This window comes from Amphiprion ocellaris, chromosome 12 (assembly GCF_022539595.1).
Source record: "Amphiprion ocellaris isolate individual 3 ecotype Okinawa chromosome 12, ASM2253959v1, whole genome shotgun sequence".
In the NCBI taxonomy this organism is placed as follows: domain Eukaryota; kingdom Metazoa; phylum Chordata; class Actinopteri; family Pomacentridae; genus Amphiprion; species Amphiprion ocellaris.
Window position 1 is genome coordinate 1,600,046 of NC_072777.1, and position 22,685 is coordinate 1,622,730.

Here is a 22,685-nt window from a genome sequence, read left to right on the forward strand (position 1 = left end):
TCTCATCTCCTGGTCTGGAGAACAGCCTGAAGCTGGGCATCCTGAAGAAACCTCTCTTCTGCTTCTAACACACAGGAGACACCAGTTAGTCACTAATAGTACAAAAAGACACAAAACCACTGCATGAAGACACAAAAATACTGCATAAAGACACAAAACTACTACAAAAAGACACAAAACCACTGCATGAAGACACAAAAATACTGCATGAAGACACAAAAATACTGCATAAATACACAAAATCACTGCATAAAGACACAAAAATACTGCATAAAGACACAAAACTACTACATAAAGACACAAAAATACGGCATAAAGACACAAAACCACTGCATAAAGACACAAAAATACTGCATAAAGACACAAAACTACTACATAAAGACACAAAACCACTGCATAAAGACACAAAACTACTGCAAAAAGACACAAAAACACTACATAAAGACACAAAACTGCTGCAAAAAGACACAAAACCACTGCATAAAGACAAAAAAACACTGCATAAAGTCACAAAAATACTGCATAAAGGCACAAAACCACTGCATAAAGACACAAAATACTGTATAAAGACACAAAAATACTGCATAAAGACACAAAACCACTACATAAAGACATAAAACCACTGCAAAAAGACACAAAAACACCACATAAAGACACAAAATCACTGCATGAAGACACAAAAATACTGCATAAAGACACAAAACTACTACATAAAGACACAAAACCACTGTATAAAGACACAAAACTACTGCAAAAAGACACAAAAACACTACATAAAGACACAAAACTGCTGCAAAAAGACACAAAACCACTGCATAAAGACAAAAAAACACTGCATAAAGTCACAAAAATACTGCATAAAGGCACAAAACCACTGCATAAAGACACAAAATACTGTATAAAGACACAAAAATACTGCATAAAGACACAAAACCACTACATAAAGACATAAAACCACTGCAAAAAGACACAAAAACACCGCATAAAGACACAAAATCACTGCATGAAGACACAAAAATACTGCATAAAGACACAAAACTACTACATAAAGACATAAAACCACTGCATAAAGACACAAAACCACTGCATAAAGACACAAAAATACTGCATAAAGACACAAAACTACTACATAAAGACACAAAACCACTGCATAAAGACACAAAACTACTGCAAAAAGACACAAAAAGACTACATAAAGACACAAAACTACTGCAAAAAGACACAAAAACACTACATAAAGCCCCAAACCCCTGCAAAAAGACACAAAACCACTGCATAAAGACAAAAAAACACTGCATAAAGTCACAAAAATACTGCATAAAGGCACAAAACCACTGCATAAAGACACAAAAATACTGTATAAAGACACAAAAATACTGCATAAAGGCACAAAACCACTGCATAAAGACACAAAAATACTGTATAAAGACACAAAAATACTGCATAAAGACACAAAAATACTGCATAAAGACATAAAACCACTGCAAAAAGACACAAAAACACCACATAAAGACACATCACTGCATAAAGATATAAAAACAACTATAAAAAGACAAAACTATTATATAAAGACAAAAAACAACTACAAAAATACACAAAACAACTATGAAGAAACACAACACTATCAAAAAGAGACACAAAACTTCCACCACATCGTCTCTGCATGGATGTAGTGTATTTCTGTGATAAACTAAAGCGGTTTCCTCACCGTGCCGACGTCGTCCTCGTAGCTGCTGACCTGTTTGTAGTGAGGAGAAGCCGATAGAGCCCTCCAGGCCGTGATGCCGCAGCAGGAGGCCTTGGATGGACCGTCATCGCCTGATTCACAGCCCCCCACCAGCAACAGACTGAAAACAAAACATACTATTATTACTATGGGACCAAAATATAGAAAACAAAGACAGACGAATGTCCACAATGATTCCACACAGGCCCAGAATGACTCAACATTACCAAAAATGACAGAAAAGTCCAAAATACTTTGGAATTTGTCAGAAAAATGCCAGTTTAATGTCCAAAGTGACTTGTATTTTGTCTAAAATGACTTAAAATTTGTCCTTGAGGCTAAAAAAAAATCTAAAATTCCTTAAAATTTTCCTAAAAGGACTCGAAATCCACCTGAATGACAATAAAACTGCCCAAAATGACAAAAGGTTTGTCTAAAATTGTCCAGAACACCTTTGTAACTGTCTTAAAATGACAAACTCAGGTTTGTATACATTTGACATGGACAACAATGGACCAAAAACACTTAAAATCTGCCCGCAATGATAAAAAAAAATAAAAAATGAACCCAAAATGACTAAAACTTAAGACTTCTCATCTTCAATGATGAAAAAAATGTCCTGAATAATTAAAAATAGCCCCGAATGACAAAAGATTTGTCCAAAATTATGAAAACATGTCTAAAATTTGATTTTAAAAAATTGCACAAAATGCCTAAGTAATTGTCTTAAAATGACATAAACTCAGGTTTGCATACATTTTACAAGGACAAAAAAGGACCAAAACGACTTAAAATTTGTCCTTACTGACGAAAACATTTCCAAAATGACTGAAAATTGCCCAAAATGAAAAAAGATTTGTCTAAGCTGACTTAAAATTGGTAAAAAATTATGACAAAATTGTCAAAAACTGACTTAAATTCAGGTTTGCCAACATTTGAATCCACAAAATGTCCAAAAATGTCTTAATGTCTTTGTCATTATTGGCAAAAATATGTCCAAAATGACAAAAAATATGTCTAGGATGACTTACAATTTCTCCAAAATGATAACAAAAAGGTAAAAATCGTAGATAATTCTTTAGTAATTGTCCTAAAACGACATAATGCCCTCCAGGCCATGATGCTGCAGCAGCAGCAGGCTTTGGATGATTTACAGCCCCCCACCAGCAGCAGCCTGAAAACTAACAGATATTTTTATTATTTTTATTATTTTGGGTTTCCTGACGGCGGATCAACACGTCTATTTACACCGAGGACGCAGAATTAAAGCCGGTTAGCAAATCAGGGGATTAAAACGTGATTTATCAGAAGTAAAAAGTGTGTTTGGAATCGATGGTTCAGTTAAAAGAGAGAAAGAAAACACCTCAGTGGTCAGTGGTTGCAGTGGTTCAATGATGCATGGAGGAGGCGGTATTCAGCTCAACACTGCCCCCTGCTGCACCCAAACCACACAGGAACTATGAGGAGAACATCTCTGAGCTGCATCACTCAAATGTCAAGAGATTCTAAATGGCATCGCCTCTCAATCTCTCAACAGCTGCAGTGATATTATCACAATTGTTTGTTCTTAGCAGCAATCAAGAACAAACACACTGAAAATACAGGCCCTGAAGTAGAAACTCTAAGAAACAGAAGCAAAAAATGCATCAAAGCTGACTCAAAACTTCACCAATATTAGTTAAAAATAACACAAATTACTTAAAATTGATCTAAAACAACCAAAAATCTGTCAGAAGGGACTAAATTGTGTCCCAAATTACAAGAACAACCAAACTTGATCAAAATGACTTAATATTAGCATAAAATGCCTAAAAACCCAACCTAAATTACTCTTAATTCTCTGAAAATGATACAATATTTGTCGAAAACAACCAGGATTTGATCTAAAACCACAGAGGTTCCTTTGTGTAGGTCTTGAGGTTTCATCTACGGTATTTCTACTATTCCTGTTGCACATCTGCATATTCCACACATGCGTCATAAAGTAATCTGTGCATTATTTGGGTTTGTTCTCCTTCCTTCCTTCCAGAGGATCACCTTCTCTTCTCTCCTCTCTGATGCTGACCCAGTTTCCACACTGGGATCATTAAAATTTTATCTCATCTATCAGTTGGCAAACACTCCACAGTAGCTGCCAGAACCCATTAAGCTGCCAAACCCAGCTTCAGCTGCCAAACTAAATCTGGGGAGCGTTGAAAACAGCGAGGTCACGGCCGGGAACCAGACATGATTAACCGAAACCTTTGGGCTCCTGGCGGCGAGGAAAGGCCGAGGACGGGTTGGACTTCTGCAGCGAATTCCTGCACGTCTCACATTAAAGTGATCGCTTCATTTACTCCTCAGTGTTCTCTGGCTTCGTTCCACAGCGACAGAAATGATACAGAACGCCTTAATAATTCTCTGAAGATGACAGAGAAAAGTTTGCATTCACTTTACATGGACAAAAATGGACCACAATGACTTAAAATTTGTCCTTTGTGACAAAAAAATTGTCCGAAATGACAAAATATTTGTCTAAAAGTACTTACAATTTGTCCAAAATTATGAAAATCTGTCTAATATTAGTTAAACACTGTCCAGAATGACTTAAAAAAAATCAGGTTTCCGTACATTTTACATAGACAAAAATGTCCAAAATGACTTAAAAGTTGTCCTTATTGACAAAAATATGTCCAAAATGACAAAAAAAAATGCCCAAACTGACAAAAGATTTGTCTAAAATTATGGAAATATGTCTAGTATTAGTTAAGTACTGTCCAGAATGACTTAAAAATTGTCTAAAAATGACTTGAAATCAGGTTTACATACATTTTACATGAACAAAAATGGATAAAAATGACTTAAAATGTGTCCTTATTGACAAAAACATGTCCAAAATTACAAAAAATTGCCCAAACTGACTAAACATGTCTAAAATGATGAAAAAAAAAATCTAAAATTTGATAAAATTGTCCTTTCTGACGAAAACTTGTTGAAAATGACCAAAAAAAAAGCCGGAAAAAACAAAAGTTCGTCTAAAATGACTTATAATTTGTCTAAAAGGATGAAAAAACATCAAAAATTTACTTAAACTCAGGTTTACATACATTTTGCATGGATCAAAATGGACCTAAATAACTGTAAATGTGTCCTTAGCGACAAAAACATGTCCAAAATTACCAAAAATTGCCCAAACTGAAAAAAAGATTTGTCTAAAAGTACCTACAAATTGTCCAAAAGGATGACAGAAAGTCTACAATGAGTTAAAAACAATTGTACAAAACGCCTTAGCAATTGTCAAATTGACAAACTCAGGTTTGCAGACATTTTACATGAACAAAAATGGACCAAAATTACTTAAAAGTCATCCTTACTGACGAAAAAATGTCCAAAAAGACAAAAGATTTGTCCAAAATAATTTTAAAATATCAAAAGTGAGTTAAACACTGTCCAGAAGGCCTTAAAACGGTCTAAAAATGGCTTAAATTCAGGTCTGTATACATTTTACAGTCACAAAAAAGCAGCAATAAATGAAAAAATGTCTTAAAATAATAAAGTCTGTTTGTTTCTTCTTCAGGCTGTTTTTTTCATCCCATACCATCACCATCATCATCACCTGCATGCAAACCTCCTCTGTAGAATTTAAAATAAAAGGTTCAGTTGAAGCCGACTGTGAGGCATTAAGGAGCTGAAATTATGCACATTTATATGCAGGTTTATAATTGCATTTTTTCGGTCTACTGGCAAGAAAAATCACCTTCGGGAAACTGCTGTCAATCGGCTATGATTTGATGCATCAAAGTCAAACTGACAAGTAAATACTGAAAGACTTTAAATCTGTCCAAAACGTTGGAACTAATGTCCTGAAAGAGTTAGAAAATGTCTAAAATGATGGAAATAATGTCCCAAATGAGTTACAAAATGTCCAAAATGACATGAAAAATGTCCAAAATGGACCAAAATGAGTCAAAACTGTTCAAAATAACAAAAAGCAAACCTTAACATTTGTCCAAAATGGTGGAAAAACTGTCCAAAAATGGGTTAAAATGTTTCAATATACAATATCTCACAAAAGTGAGTACACCCCTCACATTCCTGTAAATATTTAATTCCATCTTTTCATGAAACAACACTGAAGAAGTGACACTTTGATACGATGTAAAGTAGTCGGTGTACAGCTGGTATAACAGGGTAAATTTACTGTCCTCCATCAAGCTAACATTAGCCTTAAAGTTAACATTAGTCTCCAAGTTACAATTAGCCACAGAGCTAACATCAGCCACCGAGCTACCATTAACCACAGTGCTAACATTAGCCATAGAGCTAACATTAGTCATTGAGCAACAATTAGCCATCGAGCTACAATTAGCCACCAAGCTACAATTAGTCAGAGTAAACATTAACCACAGAGTTAACATTAGCTGCTGAGCTAACATTAGACACCGAGCTACTGTTAATGTTAGCTTTGTGGTAAATGTTAGCTTGGTGGTTAATTCTAGTTCACTGGTTAACCTTAACTCGGTGGCTAATGTTAGCTCTGTGGCTAATGTTAGTTCGGTGGTTAACCTGTAGCTTGGTGGCTAATGTTAGCTCTGTGGCTAATGTTAGTATGGTGGTTAACCTTAGCTCTGTGGCTAATGTTAGCTCTGTGGCTAATGTTAGTTCGGTGGTTAACCTGTAGCTTGGTTGCTAATGTTAGCTCTGTGGCTAATGTTAGTATGGTGGTTAACCTTAGCTCTGTGGCTAATGTTAGCTCTGTGGCTAATGTTAGCTTCGTGGCTACTGTTAGCTCTGTGGCTAATGTTAGTATGGTGGTTAACCTTAGCTCTGTGGCTAATGTTAGCTTGATGGGGGACAGTAAATTTACCATTATATCAGCTGTACACCGATTACTTTACATCATATCAAAGTGTCATTTCTTCAGAGTTGTCCCATGAAAACATATAATATGTGCAGAAATGTGAGGGGTGTACTCACTTTTATGAGATACTGTAAATAAACTGAATAAAAGAGGAACCAGAGAGCAGCTTTATAACACACTAAAAGGAACTAAAAAGCAGAATCTGGGCTCTAATCGATATAATACATATTTAGGAGAATATTGACGATAGCTCAAATGACGAAAGCGTCTGAAATCAGTCAGAAACTTTTACATTCAGACGTTTATATATCATCAATCATCTGCATTTCAAAGGATTTACATGTGAATATGAAAAACACCGTTGATGAAATGGCGCTCTAATGGAAGCCAACTCAGAAAATAAAACATGCCGGGTGTCAAACGGAGGCTGCAGGCATTAATTATTCTGCCGCTGATGGATTAAAACAAAAAAAAAACAAAAAAACGCTGGTTATGGGAGGTTTGTTCAACACAGGCCTCCAGGCTGACGTACCGGTGACCGGGGTGGTAGATCGCTGACGTGATGCCGCCGGAGTAGTGGGATGAAAAGCTGAAGGTGTGGTTCTCCTGGAAGTTCTGGTTGGTTCCCACACTGGAAAAGACAGAAAAAAGACAATTAAATGATCAAGTGTGGTTCTAGTGGAAGTTCTGCTTGGCTCCCATGCTGGAAAAGACAAAGACTTTTTCAAGGAAGTATTACACTGTTTGGGATTCTAGCTTTTGAAAATGTCCAAAAATGATCTAAAATCGTCCAAAATATGACACAGAATTCAAATTTCTTCCTGTTGTGTTTTGGGCATGGACGTCAATTACAGTCTGTGTGCCTTGGCGAGTTACATGTGTACCACCCTTGTTTTCTTTAATTTTTTGTTCATTTTAATGCCTGGTACCACTAAAGGTACATTTGTTTGGACATATATAATGATAAGAACACAAATCGGTTATAAGAGTTTAATTTCAGAGCTGATATCAGACATTTTCCGTGGTTTTCTTGCTAATAATCTAAATCTCTTCAGTTCTTCCATCAGTAGCTACTGCATTGTGCTGCCATAAACAGCTTTTAGGATTCCATGTTTTCTTTTCTGTCTGTTTTAGTCCCATGATCCACACAGGAGTTAGTACTGATTCATAACCATTGTTTCTGATGACTGCAGCCATGCGTCTTGGATGTTCTCCACCAGCTTCTGATCACAGCAGCCCATTACTGTTGCACTAATTCTAACTAACCTGCTTTGTTTTTGGGCTTGTGGTTCTCCATTTAGCGTCTGATGGTTTTCCACAGGTTTTCAGTTGGATTTAGATCTGGTGATTGAGGAGGCATTTTGTGTCTTGTTTTTGCCATTTTGTGTCTCGTTTTTTCCATTTTGTCTCTCGTTTTTTCCATTTTGTCTCTCGTTTTTGTCTTTTTGTGTCTCGTTTTTGTCATTTCACACAGTTCCATTCACCCTGTTCCACCCAGACTGAAACTACCCCAGATGGTCACTGATCCACCCCCATGTTTTACTGTAGGGCCAGACAGTCTGGTTTGTAGCTTCTCCAGACTTCCTCCTAACCAGGAAGTTGGCTGGAGTGGACATGAACTGAAAACTGGATTCATCCCTGAAGAGAACCTTAGTCCAATCATCAACAGTCCAATCCTTGTGATCCCAGCAAAGAGTAACCAGCTTTCCTCTGTCTTTCCTTGATGAAGAGCTTCTTCCTGTCCTGTGTGGCTTCAGACCAGCTTCAACAAGTCGCTTTCCAACTGTCCTTGTCCAACAAGTTCCATTTCTCTACAGTGTCCACTCATTTTTAAGGTTCCTGGAGGTCTGAGGATGATTCCTGACAGGAACGGATGAGTGACGGTCATCTGGTGGGTAGAAAGACGTTTCCTGACCAGCTAGCAGTTTGGTAGAACCATGTTTTTTCAATGTCTAATTTCATTACATAATAAAGCAATTCCAAAATACAAAGTAGCTGAAATACACCAATTTCTGTTCAGATTTACAGTCATACAGCTGTTAATACATACATATTACTTAATTATACATGAGACATGGTAAAATATATCATCTAGTTTAGGCGAGCAATCAAAATTAGATTGTGTACTTTGAGATTTTGCATAGTTTGTGTTTGGATGTGGGACTGAGGAAATAATTCCTCACAGCGTAAAGAGCAGAAATGAAGCAGCTGCAGTTTTCTGACGGTTCATACTTTAGGTGACTTACTGTCGGCTGTAATTCTGAGATTCTAATTTAAAGTGTTTGAGCGACAACACTGGAAGGCAGCAGCAGGAAGAGGAGGAACGACGGCGCTGAAAATTAACTCGAATCCATCACAAACGTCTTAATTACCTCGTCATGCTCACACAGTTCATCTACAGTAATAGAAAAATAAATCAGCAAACATCAGCGTGGAGCTGAAGGAGCTTCTGATCGAGATTCGATTCCACCTCGCAGTGACACGGCAGCGAACGGCGTAACGGGAAATAATCTGTGAAATAACGCCACGGAATTAAGAAGGGAAGGTAGGGCAGCCGCCAGGAGGAATCAGAATCAGACGTTATTAATCAGATATTCAAAACGAGGAGGAGGAGGTGGTGTTCAGAGACGGATAGATCAGTGTTAGCAGAAAACACACCACAAACTGGCTCTAATTTTAACATACAGCATGACAAAACTGCAAAGACAATGTCCAAAACGCATCAAAGCAATGTCTAACATGACCAAAGCAATGTCCAAAATCAGGGAAAAATGTCCAAAACGTGTCAAAACAATGTCCAAAATGATGAAAACAATGTCCAAAATGACATAAAATGTCCAAAATTCTGAAAAAAAAATTAAAATGAGGAAAAAATGTCCAAAATGAGTCAACGCTTGCCCAAAATGTTGAAATGACTTAAGATTTATTAAAAATTACTTAAAATTTGCCTTTAATTACCTTGAACTTGAACAAAAATGTTCAAATGCTCAAATACTTTGTGATAATGTTCAGTGTTTGATATCTAGTCTGATGGACAACAAGCTCCATCCTGGTCTCCTCAGACCAAAGAACCTTCTTCCAGGTGTCTTCAGAGTCTCCACACGTCTTCTGGTGAACTCTAGTCCAGATTTAATTGGAGCTTTTTTCTTTAATCAGTGCCTTTTTTTAAACTATCTAAAGTGTCTGTATTTCAAGGCTCATATCAGTATGTGTGATAAGTGGGTGGTCAGTTCTAGTAAAAAACAGGTCATATTTTTACCAATATTTCATACCAGGATCATCTTCTGGATACGATTCACTGTCTAATATAATCATATTCTGTTAGACTTGGTTCATTTTATATGGAAAGGAAAGTGTAAGCTGTGGAAAAAGGCAGCACCATCCTGTAATAATGTAAATAATAAGAAACCTCCATCATTGTTTCGACCTGAGGTTTCATGTCTGATAAGTAGGAGTCGTTATGTCGAGGAGAGCGGCTTCATTTCGGTCTTACCTGACTAAATAGCTCTTCAGTCCGCCTCCGTACGTGATAACGAGGAGCTCTGCTGACCACTGAGCGCTCGCCGTGTACTCCAGGAAGATTAAACCGGCCACCGCACAGCTGAAATCCCCCGGAAAACTCACCACCTGGATCAAGAGCCAGACACAAGAGAGACCAACGGTGTGAGAGCGACTGAGGACATCAAAAGACACAGAGAAATATGTAGAATCATGTATCGGTTTGTGGCCTCTGGGGGGAAACTACAAAGACACGTAGTAACACAAAACACAGAGAAGAAACTGAGCCAAACAAAAAGATAACCGACATGTCAAATTTTGATGAAATGATCAAAACAATGTCCAAAATGACAAAAAAATGTCCAAAATGACGAAAAAATGTCCAAAATTAAGAAAAAATGTCCAAAATTAAGAAAAAATGTCCAAAATTAAGAAAAAATTGTCCAAAATGAGTCAACGCTTGCCCAAAATGTTTGAAATGACTTCAAATTTATTCAAATTACCAAAAACTTTCCATGAATGACATAGAATTTGAACAGAAATGTTCAAAATTACTTTAAATTTGTCTGTAATGACTCAAAATTGGTCTAAAATGACAAAAAATTATCCAATTTGGACAATTTTGATATTGTTCTGGGCAGTTTTCAAGTTATTTGAGACCAATTCTAAGTCATTTTAAAGATCTTTTTTGTCATACTGGTCAATTTTTTGACACATTTTGGACATTTTTTCTTCACTGAGAGCGCATTTTAAGCAATTTTGGACAAATTTAGTCATTTTGGACAATTTTCAAATCCTTCTGGGCAGATTTCAAGCAATTTTAAGTCATTTTTAACATCTTTTATGTCATAGTGGCTAATTCCTGACTAGTTTTGGACATTTTTGTCATCATTGTGGACAATTTAAGTCATTCTGGGCAGTTTCGAGTCATTAAAGATAAATTTTTGTCATTTTTAGCATCTTTTTGTCATAGTGACAAATTTTTTAACTCATTGTTTTGAACATGTTTTTCTTAATTGACGACAGTGTAAGTCATTTGGACAAATCTGAAGTCATTTGAGATAAAGTTTAAGCTATTTGAGACGAATTTGAAGTCATTTTGAACATTTTTTTTGTCATATTGTCCAATTTTTGACTCGTTTTGGATTTGTTTTTCTTCATTGACAACACATTTTAGCTAATTTTGGACAAATCTGAAGTCATTTAAGATCAATTCTAGGTTATTTTAGATAAATTTGAAGTCATTTTGGACATTTTTTTGCCATATCATCCAATTCTTTTACTCATTTTGGACATTTTTTCTTCACTGTGGATGTATTTTAAGTAATTTTGGACAAATTTTTGTCATTTTGGATAATTTTCATATAATTCTGGGCAGATTTCCAGTAATTCTAAGTCATTCTAAGACATCTTTTTTGTCATAGTGGCCAATTTTTGACTAGCTTTGGACATATTTGTCATCATTTTAGACAATTTTTAAGTCATTTTGGACAATTTTCAAATCATTCTGGGCAGATTTGCAGAAATTTAAGTCATTTTGGACATCTTTTTTGTCACATTGTCCCATTGATGACTCATTTTGGACGTTTTTTTTTCTTCACTGAGGACACAATTTGTTATTTTTGACACATTTTAGTCAAATTTTGATCACTTTTAAATCATTTTAAACATTTTTTTTGTCATATTGTCCAATTTTTGACTCGTTTTGGATTTGTTTTTCTTCATTGACAACACATTTTAGCTAATTTTGGACAAATCTGAAGTCATTTAAGATCAATTCTAGGTTATTTTAGATAAATTTGAAGTCATTTTGGACATTTTTTTGCCATATCATCCAATTCTTTTACTCGTTTTGGACATTTTTTCTTCACTGTGGATGTATTTTAAGTAATTTTGGAAAAATTTTTGTCATTTTGGATAATTTTCATATAATTCTGGGCAGATTTCCAGTAATTCTAAGTCATTCTACGACATCTTTTTTGTCATAGTGGCCAATTTTTGACTAGCTTTGGACATATGTCATCATTTTAGACAATTTTTAAGTCATTTTAGACAATTTTTAAGTCATTTTGGACAATTTTCAAATCATTCTGGGCAGATTTGCAGCAATTTTAAGTCATTTCTGGACAATTTTCAAATCATTTTGGGCAGATTTGCAGCAATTTAAGTCATTTTGGACATCTTTTTTGTCACATTGTCCCATTGATGACTCATTTTGGACGGTTTTTTTTCTTCACTGAGGACACAATTTATGTTATTTTTGACACATTTTAGTCAAATTTTGATCACTTTTAAATCATTTTAAACATCTTTTTTGACATATTGGCTAATTTTTGACTCATTTTGGACATTTTTGTCATCATTTTGTACATATTTGAAGTCATTATTGACATCTTTTTTGTCATAGTGGCCAATTTTTGACCTGTTTTGGACATTTTAGACATAAACACAGGCCACAGCAGCAAAGTTTGTTAAAGAGCTAGAACACAGAGAAGAAAGTGAGCGACGAGGGAGAGGGGAAAAAAGACGGAACAAAAAGATAACGGAGAAAACCGGGGAGGATTTTTACATTTTTTTCTGTCAAATTGCTTATTTTTATCGTCTCCTCCAGAAATAGCAGCAAAGTCACTAGTGTGTTCACTTAGCGGTGCCGAAAACAAGAGGAATAACAAAGCAGAGCTGCACTGAAGGATCACAGACGGCGGAGTGTCGGGCCAGATAGACGAGCCCAGAGTGATGGATGGAAACGCCGATCCGGAGCACACGGAGGCTTTAAAGCCAAGCCGGACTGGAAGCGACACCAGAGAAGAAAAGCGACGAACACGTGAAAAATTAAAGAGACGAGGTGACGAAGACGGAGAGAGGAGGACTGGAAGAAGTGGAGAGGGTGAATTAGAAAGCAGCCGTGACAGACAAAGAGAGTTTGTTCTTCTTCTTCAGAAGGTGACAGGCAGCTCAAAGTGCAAAGTAAATGTAGCTGCACAACTCAACTCTGGAGGCTCCATCAGGAAGTTTCATCAACTGTCACAGATACAGACAAAACTTTTGAAACGTGTCCCCATTTTAAGGTACAGTCTGACAAAACTGCAAAAGCAATGTCCAAAATAACTAAAAAATGTCCAAAATGACTAAAAAATGTCGAAAATAACAAAAAAAATTCCCAAATGACTAAAAAATGCCTAAAATGACCAAAACAATGTCCAAAATGACTACAAAATGTCCAAAACGACAAAAAAATCAAAATGACCAAAAAAAATCCCAAATGACCAAAACAATGTCCAAAATGACTACAAAATGTCCAAAAATGATCAAAACTATGTTCAAACTGATGGAAAAAAAATGTCCAAAGTGAGTCAAAACAATGTCCAAAATGACCAGAACAATGTTCAAAATGACAAAACAATGTTCAAATTGACTAAAAATTGTCCAAAATTTTCCAAAATGTATTTTTCCAAAACTATGTAAAAAAAAAATGTCCAAAATGCCACAAAAATGTCCAAAACAATGTTCAAAATGAGTCAAAACAATGTCCAAAATGACGACAAAGTGACCAAAATGGGTAAAAATCAGTTCAAAATATCTAGTCATTTTGGACACCTTTAAGTCATTTTGGACATCGTTTATGTCATTGTGGACAAATTTTAAGTCATTGTGGACATTTTTTAATTCATTTTGGACATCATTAAATCATTTTGGACATCTTTTTTGGGATATATTGGACAATTTTGACTAATTGTGGACATAGTCTTTGTCATATTTGACCATTTTTAACTAATTTTGATAATTTCATCCTGCTTATTCTTATTTCTATCCATGTTTAAAGTCTACAAACTCACAAACCCTGAGGTCCAGACTAAAGTTAATTATTCTCTCTCTCCCTCCTAAGTCCAGGACTTTATACTATATAAATCATCATGTGATCTGTTAGCATAACTCGTGCTAGAGACTAGTTTGGTCTCAAACAAGGAATTATTTCCTCAGTAGAGCTGCTTCAGTGATCTGAGGTAACTAACAACTCTGCAGGACTTAGAACCTTTTCAGAACATATAAAATGCTAACTGGGAGGTAGTAAATGCTCTGAACTAGGGAAGTAACCCTGAAGAGGACCGATATGTTGTTGTGTTTGTACCGGCGGGATGACGAAGAGTTCGCTGCCCATGAGGTCGAAGAGTCGGACGGTGCCGGTGCTGTCGGCGTAGGCCAGCAGGGTGCAGTCGTAGCTCCAGGCCACCCGCCGCCACTGAGGGCTGGGATCCTTCGGAACTGGAGGAAGACAAAACACAAAAGGTTCAGGACCACAGGTTTACTTAAATTACCTTATAGAGTGTTCTTTAGTTCCTCCTTCCCTTCAGTGTTTCATATAGTTGCCTGAATGCACATGAAAAAGCTCTGTAAACTCAGTTTCAGTCATTTTGTACAATTTTTCATCACTGAGAACAAATTGTATTTAATTCTGGACAAATTTGAAGTCATTTTGGACGATTTTCAAATCATTCTGTGCAGGTTTTAAGTCATTTGAGACAATTTTTAGTGATTGTGGACAGCTTTTATGTCCTAGTGGCCAATTTCTGACTTGTTTTGGACATATTAATTAGCATTTTGGACAAATTTGAAGTCATTTTGGACACCTTTTTTGTCATGGTGACCAATTTTTGATTAGTTTTGGACATATTTGTCATGAATTTGGACAAATTTGAAGCCATTCTGGACTATTTTGACATCGTTCTGGCCAGTTTCGAATCATTTAAGACAAGTTTTTTTTCTTTTTATGCCATAGTGGCCAATTTTTAACACATTTTTGACATGTTTTTCTTCATTGAGGACATATTTTTATGTCATTTTGGACAAGTTTTATGAGATTTTGAACAATTTTCTAATCATCCTGGGCTGGTGTCCAGACATTTGGGACAAATTTTAGTTATTTTTAACATCTTTTATGTCATCGTGGCCAAATTTTAACTCATTTTTGACATGTTTTTTCTGCATTGAGAACACATTTTAAGTCATTTGAGACAAATCTGAAGTCATTTTGGACAAGTTTGAAATTGTTCTGGGCAGGTTTTTAGTCATTTGAGACACATTTTTAGTTATTTTCAACATCTTTGTCATAGTGGCTAATTTTTGACTCATTTTGGACATTTTTTCTTTATTTACGACACATTTCAAGTCATTTTGGACAAATTTTTTGTTCTCTTGGGCAATTTTCAAGCCAGTCTGTGGAGATTTGAAGTCATTTGAGACAATTTTTTGTGATTTTTAACATCTTTTTTGTCATAGTGGCCAATTTCTGACTCATTTTGGACATTTTTTTCTTCATTGAGGACACATTTTTAGTCATTTTGGACTTTTTTGTCATCTTGGACAAATATGACCTCATTTCTGGCTTCATATGAATTCAGATGAGAACTCTCTGGTCTTATCTAGATCTGATGAGTCCAGATGGCATCTATCAACACAATGTGTCTGAGGATCCTCTTCATCTATGAGGGATAGCGGCAGTAATATCTCAATAATTGTCTCTGGCAGACGTCCACAGCGACGGGGGGAGGACGGTGGAGAGAGGGAACCATAAATCCAGCTTTATAGAAGTATCGGCTTCTGTTTTAGCAACATGCTGGCTCAGCAGAGCTGCGAGTGGAACCGTATCTCCGTGATGAAGCACGTTCAGCCTGCTGGCGTCTCCTCAAGGCTCCTCTGATAGACGAGCCGGCCGGGCCTCCGATCCTCGCTCCGATTATCACGAGACGGCAGGCGGCAAAATGTTTAATTACTCCATTTTTTAAAGCATCCAAGCAGACACAACACTGGGCTTTATCTGGGCGGACCGCGGGGCGCCAATAAAGTTCTGAAAGAGGGACGTTATGGTTGTGCTGGTATCACATAACAGCGCTGTCGGCTTTATTGTGCCGGGTTTGTTGGCTGCCGCAGCCCCCCGTGGGCGATAGCGCCAACGAACGGAGGCATCGGATATTGTATGACTAGAATTTTAAATGAAGAACAAAGGCGAAGGAGAGGTGGGAGGCGAGACAGACAAACACGGAGGGAGGAGGGGAGGCAGCGATACGAGAGGTTTAACAGCTCCCCGAATCCGAAGGAGGCGATTTAGAGCACCTCGGAGACTCCCGACGTTCAGGAGGAGAACATGGAGATGTTATGTAAGCCGGAGTGTCTCCTCTGCTTCAATCTCCCGTCCATAAATGCCGCAGCTCCATTTCCACATAGATGGCTTCTCTGGATGCTGCGGCTGTTTTTTTTTTCCCTCCTTTTACTGGGGAAGTTGTGCAGAATTACACCCGGCCGGTCATCAGATCTGATGAATTATGCAGCGGAGGGGGGAGAGAGGGAGGGAGGAACAGCCAGACAGTGAAGTGATGCTCAGGTGTGGATGCAGCACATGGAAGAAAAAGGAAAAAAAAGACATGCACGCCGCCGCCGTGCACGTTCATCCATTAAAAGCAAAATGCCATTAAAAAAAAAAAAAGGCAGGATCAGAGCAGAATCCATTAGGACAAATCTCTGTGAAATGAAATGAAGTGAAAGAAAAAAAGGAGATGAGATGGAATGAAGAAGAGGAGGAGGAGGAAGGAGGCCCAGCGGCGAATGATATCAACGCCGTGAAGAACCAGAACAAACAGTAACAGCAGAACAAATACACCACAAAAGAAAAGAAAAGGAGACAATTTTCATTCTGGGCTCTTTGCTGACATTCAGTTCGCTTTTCTGAGGAAGAATTCAGAGCGTTTACTGCAGTTTAATACGGCAAAGAAGCAAAAAAAAGAAAGAATATTCCATTACGAGTTAAATCCCTGCATGAGAAATCCTAATTAAACAAAGTAGAGACTTTAATGTAAAATATTCCATTATAAATGGAGGTCTTGCATTAAAGTGACTATGTAAGCAAAAGTCCTGCAAAATATCCATATTCTGCTCATTTACAGTATCTTTGAGATCCACTAGAACATGTTTGTCTTTGTCCAGAAAGACACACAAAATTACCTCAAAAACGCACAAATCTACCACAAAGAGACACAAAACAATCATTCAAGGACACACAAGGACCACAGAGAAACACAAACAACCACTAGGACACACAAAATGACCAGAAAGAGACACAAAAATATGCAAAACGACTACAAATTGACACAAAATGTTTGCAGAGACACAAAACAACCACAGAGACACAAAATTACAACAAATAGACACAAATCTACCACAAAGAAAAGCAAAATTACCTCAAAGACACACAAAAAAGCTTCAAAGAAATACAGACTGCAAAGAGACACAAACTTACCACAAAGACACATAAAAATACTACAAAATGACATAAAACAATCACAAAAAGACACAAAACAACCACTGGCACACACAAAATGACCACAAAGAGACACAAGAAGATGTGAAATGACTACAAATGGACACAAAATGTCTACAAGAGAGACAAAATGACAAACAACCACAAAAACTGTCTACAAAGGGACACAAAACACACACAAAATGACTGCAAAGAGACACAAAATGACCATGAAGAGAAACAAGACAGCAATTAAAGGAGACAAAGCAACCACGAAAGGACACAAAACGACCACAAACAGACTGAAGACAACTGTAAACTGACACAAAAATAAAACAGACACAAAACAACAACAAACAGAAAAAAAACAACCATAAAAACGACACAAAATGACTGCAGAAAATCACAAACAACAGCTAAGACACACAAAACGATCACAAAGACACACAAAATGACTACAAACTGACACAAAACAACTGCAAAGACACACAAAACAACAAAAATGGCAAAATACAATCATAAAAACACAGACTGGAAAACAACACAAAACATCCACAGAGCTGAGGTTGTAGTAAATATCTCAAACTTGGATTATTCAGAATCTAATTACAGATAAGCTGAACCTCTAAACACAGACTGGTGGTCACCACATTAATAAATCTAACGTTGTGTTTATGTTTTATTTATAGTTCAGTGTGATCAGTAACAGAACCGTAGAAAGTCTTACCCTGACATTTCCCAATAACGGATCCAAAGTCGTCCCTCACAGACCTGAGGAGGAAACAAGTTTAAACACACAATCAGGAGCTGATTTCAGCTGCTAAACACTCACATTACACAACCACAACAACAACAGGGACACACAACAACCAGCTTTACAGAGTTTAACAGCAACACAACAGACTGGAGTTCTAAAAATCGATCACAATGACTTCCTGTTAACAAAAGATCAGGGAGCTTCTAGTTAGTCTCTGGAGACAGATCTGTTCACCTGATATCACTTTGATGTTTTGTGTCTCTTTGTGGTCATTTTGTGTCTCTTTGTGGTCCTTTTGTGTCTCTCTGTAGTCATTTTGTGTCTCTCTGTAGTCATTTTGTGCCTCCTTGTGGTTCTTTTTTGTCTCTTTGTGGTCCTTTTGTGTCACTTTTTGATCATTTTGTGTCTTTGTGGTTGTTTTGTGTCTCTTTGTGGTTGCTTTGTGTCTCTTTTTGATCATTTTGTGTCTTTGTGGTTGTTTTGTGTCTCTGTGGTCATTTTGTGTGTCTTTGTGGCTGTTTTGTGTCATTTGTGTTTGCTTTGTGTAACTCTGCAGTTGGTTTGTGCCACTTTACAGTCGTCTTCTGTCTCTTTGTGGTCATTTTCGGTGTCTTTACAGTCATTTTATGTTCCACTGTGGTTGTTTTGTGTCTCTTTAATTGTTGTTCTTGTGTTTCGTAGTGGCGTGTTGTCTGTTTTCATTTTGTGTCTCGTGGTTGCTTTGTGTCTCTTTGTGGTCGTTTTGTGTCTCTTTGTGGTTGCTTTGTGTGTCTTTGTGGTCGTTTTGTGTCTCTTTCTGGTTGCTTTGTGTCTCTTTGTGGTCACTTTGTGTCTCTTTATGGTCGTTTTGTGTCTCTTTGTGGTTGCTTTGTGTCTCTTTGTGGTCGTTTTGTGTCTCTTTGTGGTTGCTTTGTGTCTCTTTGTGGCCGTTTTGTGTCGCTTTGTGGTCGCTTTGTGTCTCTTTGTGGCCGTTTTGTGTCTCTGTAGTAGTGCTGGGCCCCCCGCCCCCTCCTACCTCCACCCCCCGTCGGGCGTTACGAACCGAGCCGAAAATTCGTCTCTTTCCTCCGTTAGCTCACCGCCTCTGACCTCACGGACCGAACCGAATATTCGGGCCGTTCCTCCGTCCGTCCGTAAAATTCCCCCGCCCCCCGGACGTTAAGGAGGGGACCGAATGTTCGTCATTAAAAGGGCCCGAATATCCGGAGCCCAGGAACTGCTATTCTGACCAGCCCTACCTGTTGCGCGTCCATCGTTCAGCACTCATGAGTTAAGTAACGTAAAGCAAACCCGCGCGACAATCAAAGAACGTAAAGCAGCGTCATGTCGCAAAAAACATAAGACGGAGTTTCTTTGCGAAAAATCTCTTTTTTATTCTTCTTTATTTTCACTTATATAAACTTAGAGTATGCATAGTGACAAGAAAACACTAACAATCGTCGCAGGCTATGTAATGATATATTTGATGTAATAATTGATAAAATTAGGTTAGAAATGATAGAAATGGCACGATAGACACTTTTCTATCGTTCTCACGATATGTATCGTCATATCGCCCAGCACTACTCTGTAGTAAAAAATAAATGTAAATTGAGACAAAACAACTACAAAGAGAGAAAAAATGAATGCAGAGACCCAAAACAATAAAGAGACACAAAAAACGACCGTTCAAAGACACAAGACGAGAAAGAGACACTAAACGACCACAAAGAGACAGAAAATGACCATAAAGAGATGCAAAACGACCACAAAAAGACACAAAACAACCACAAAAAGATGCAAAATGACCAAAAAGACACAAAACAAACAAAAACTGACACAAAACAATCACAAATTGACACAAAACAACCAGAAAGAGACACAAAACAACCCTAAATTGACACAAACTGACCTCAGAACTACCACATGTTTCTCCTCCCTGTCAGTTGTAGTTCTGATAAATAAACTCTGTACTTCCTGTTTTCTAACGTGAACTAAACTCGTCCTGATGAGAAACCAGCAGCTGTCAGCCTGAACTACGGACTCTAGATGTGACTTTTACAGCTGTGAACGATGTTTTAAACGTCAGTAATTTAACTTCTGGAGGTGGGACGGGGCTGTTTGTAGCGTCCATTTAGCTCTGTGGGTTAAATGGAATAAAAAGCTGCTCTCTAAACGTTTCCGTCGGTGTGAGGTAGAAACCAGATGGAGCGTTCGCCGTGTTTCTGCTGTAATTTTTTCCACGACACAAATCCAATTTTCTCCTGTACGCAGTGAGAATCCAGTCGCTCGGCAGCCGTCGGCATGTTTTAAAATGAGAGGACTGAAATGAAAATCGATATCAGGTGAACAGATCTGTCTCCGTCTGCAGAGGCTAACTAGGAGCTCCCTGACCTGCTGTGGAGCAGGAGGTCATTATGATCGATGTGTACAAGTCCAGTGTGGTGTTGTTGTTGCTGACCTCCTGTAACGGGTTGGCTCTGATTACAGCTGGGTGCTGTGCGTTTGTTGTGTTAATTTTTTAAGGTTGTTTTATTACAGTTTATGGTTGTTTTGTGTCAATTTAAGGTTATTTTGTCTCTTTGTGGTTGTTTTGTGTCAATTTTTGGTCATTTTGTGTCTATTTTTGGCTGTGTTGTGTCTCTTTGTGGTTGTTTGGGGTCTTTGTGGTCGTTTTGTGTCAATTTCTGGTAATTTTGTGTCTGCTTTGGCTGGATTGTGTCTCTTTGTGGTCCTGTTGTGTCCATTTTTGGTCATTTTGGGTCTTTTTTTGTGTCTCCTTGTGGTCGTTTTGTGTCTCTTCGTGGTCATTTTGTGTCTCTGGGGTTGTTGCGTGTCAATTTTTGGTCATTTTGTGTCTCTTTGTGGTCATTTTGTGTCCATTTTTGGTCATTTTGTGTCAGTTTTTGGTCAATTTGTGTCAGTTTTTGGTCAATTTGTGTCTCTGTGGTTGTTTTGTCACTTTGCAGTTGTTTTGCGTGTCTTTGTCATTCATTTGAGTCTCTTTGTAGTCATTTTGTAGCTCTGTGGTTGCTTTTGTCTCTTTGTGGTCATTTCGTACTTCTTTGTGTTGTTGGTGGATGCTGCAAATCACCACACAATCGACTGTAAACACAAAACAACCACAAAGACACAGAGATACAGCAGCTATATTGTCTCCATGTCAGTTCTAATTAAGTTCCATCATTAGTTCTCTGATGAAAGAAGCTGTTTCTTCACAAACTCCTCCTGATCTGTTCCTTCCTGTTTTCTAACATCTGATCCACAGTTAAACCGACTCAATCATCTCGCTGTCACTGATTATTTTACTAATTTGATGCTTGAAAACCTGTTTTTAATTTTATTTTTTTAAGATGCAGGCTGGCCGTTCCTTCAAAGAGAGATGTGATAAATCAGCTCGTTAATTAAAACCGTCACACGCACTGGGAGAGTTCACTAATTACCTGATTTCCACACACTGGTCCTGAACCACTGCCAGCAGTTTGCCATTACTGTGGAGGAAACGGCGAGAAAGAGTCAGGAATGAAGAAGAAACAACCAAAAACAGGCAAATAAACAACATTACTGATCATTTAAATCAGAATTAGAGAAGAAATGTGTGTTTGAGCAGAAAAACTGAGGATGTAAATGATGAAAATCAGCAGGAAATCTCAGGTTGTAGTGTTTATAGAGTGGTAATAATAATAAGCTGCAGAATCGGAGTGAAGATGTCGGAGGAGACAGAAATCAGACTAATGTTGGAGGTTTAACACGTTCTAACGGCGTCCTCCACCTGGAATCAATAGTCAATTAAAACGTCTTTCTTTCTGCTGCAAACACAACAATTAAATGATTGAAGCAAACTACATGTCAGCAACAACAGTAGCTCACAGCCACGTATTGATCACAGAGTGTGTCTGTGTGTGTCTGTGTGTGTCTGTGTGTGTCAGAGTGTGTGTCTGTGTGTGTCTGTGTGTCTCTGTGTGTGTCTGTGTGTGTCAGAGTGTGTGTCTGTGTGTGTCAGAGTGTGTCTGTGTGTGTCTGTGTGTGTCTGTGTGTGTCTGTGTGTGTCAGAGTGTGTGTCTGTGTGTGTCAGAGTGTGTGTCTGTGTGTGTCAGAGTGTGTGTCTGTGTGTGTCAGAGTGTGTGTCTGTGTGTGTCTGTGTGTGTCAGAGTGTGTGTCTGTGTGTGGCAGAGTGTGTGTCAGAGTGTGTGTCTGTGTGTGTCAGAGTGTGTGTCTGTGTGTGTCTGTGTGTGTCAGAGTGTGTGTCTGTGTGTGTCAGAGTGTGTGTCTGTGTGTGTCTGTGTGTGTCAGTGTGTGTCTGTGTGTGTCAGAGTGTGTGTCTGTGTGTGTCAGAGTGTGTGTCTGTGTGTGTCAGAGTGTGTGTCTGTGTGTGTCTGTGTGTGTCAGAGTGTGTGTCTGTGTGTGGCAGAGTGTGTGTCAGAGTGTGTGTCTGTGTGTGTCAGAGTGTGTGTCTGTGTGTGTCTGTGTGTGTCAGAGTGTGTGTCTGTGTGTGTCAGAGTGTGTGGCAGAGTGTGTGTCTGTGTGTGTCAGAGTGTGTGTCTGTGTGTGGCAGAGTGTGTGGCAGAGTGTGTGTCAGAGTGTGTGTCAGAGT

General features: G+C 37.9%; 1 protein-coding gene across 1 annotated transcript in view; it reads right to left on the minus strand.

The window, feature by feature from the left end:
* The window catches only part of nbas (NBAS subunit of NRZ tethering complex), a 202,701-nt gene that overhangs the window by 166,055 nt on the left and 13,961 nt on the right, over positions 1 to 22,685 (minus strand). Inside the window, exons 5-11 of the mRNA XM_055016167.1 lie at positions 21,535 to 21,582; positions 18,083 to 18,126; positions 14,194 to 14,327; positions 10,060 to 10,193; positions 7,099 to 7,197; positions 1,709 to 1,847; positions 1 to 64 (exon numbers count right to left, since the gene is read on the minus strand). Coding sequence (XP_054872142.1) covers positions 1 to 64; positions 1,709 to 1,847; positions 7,099 to 7,197; positions 10,060 to 10,193; positions 14,194 to 14,327; positions 18,083 to 18,126; positions 21,535 to 21,582 — 662 coding nt within the window. The remainder of the gene's footprint in view (positions 65 to 1,708; positions 1,848 to 7,098; positions 7,198 to 10,059; positions 10,194 to 14,193; positions 14,328 to 18,082; positions 18,127 to 21,534; positions 21,583 to 22,685) is intronic.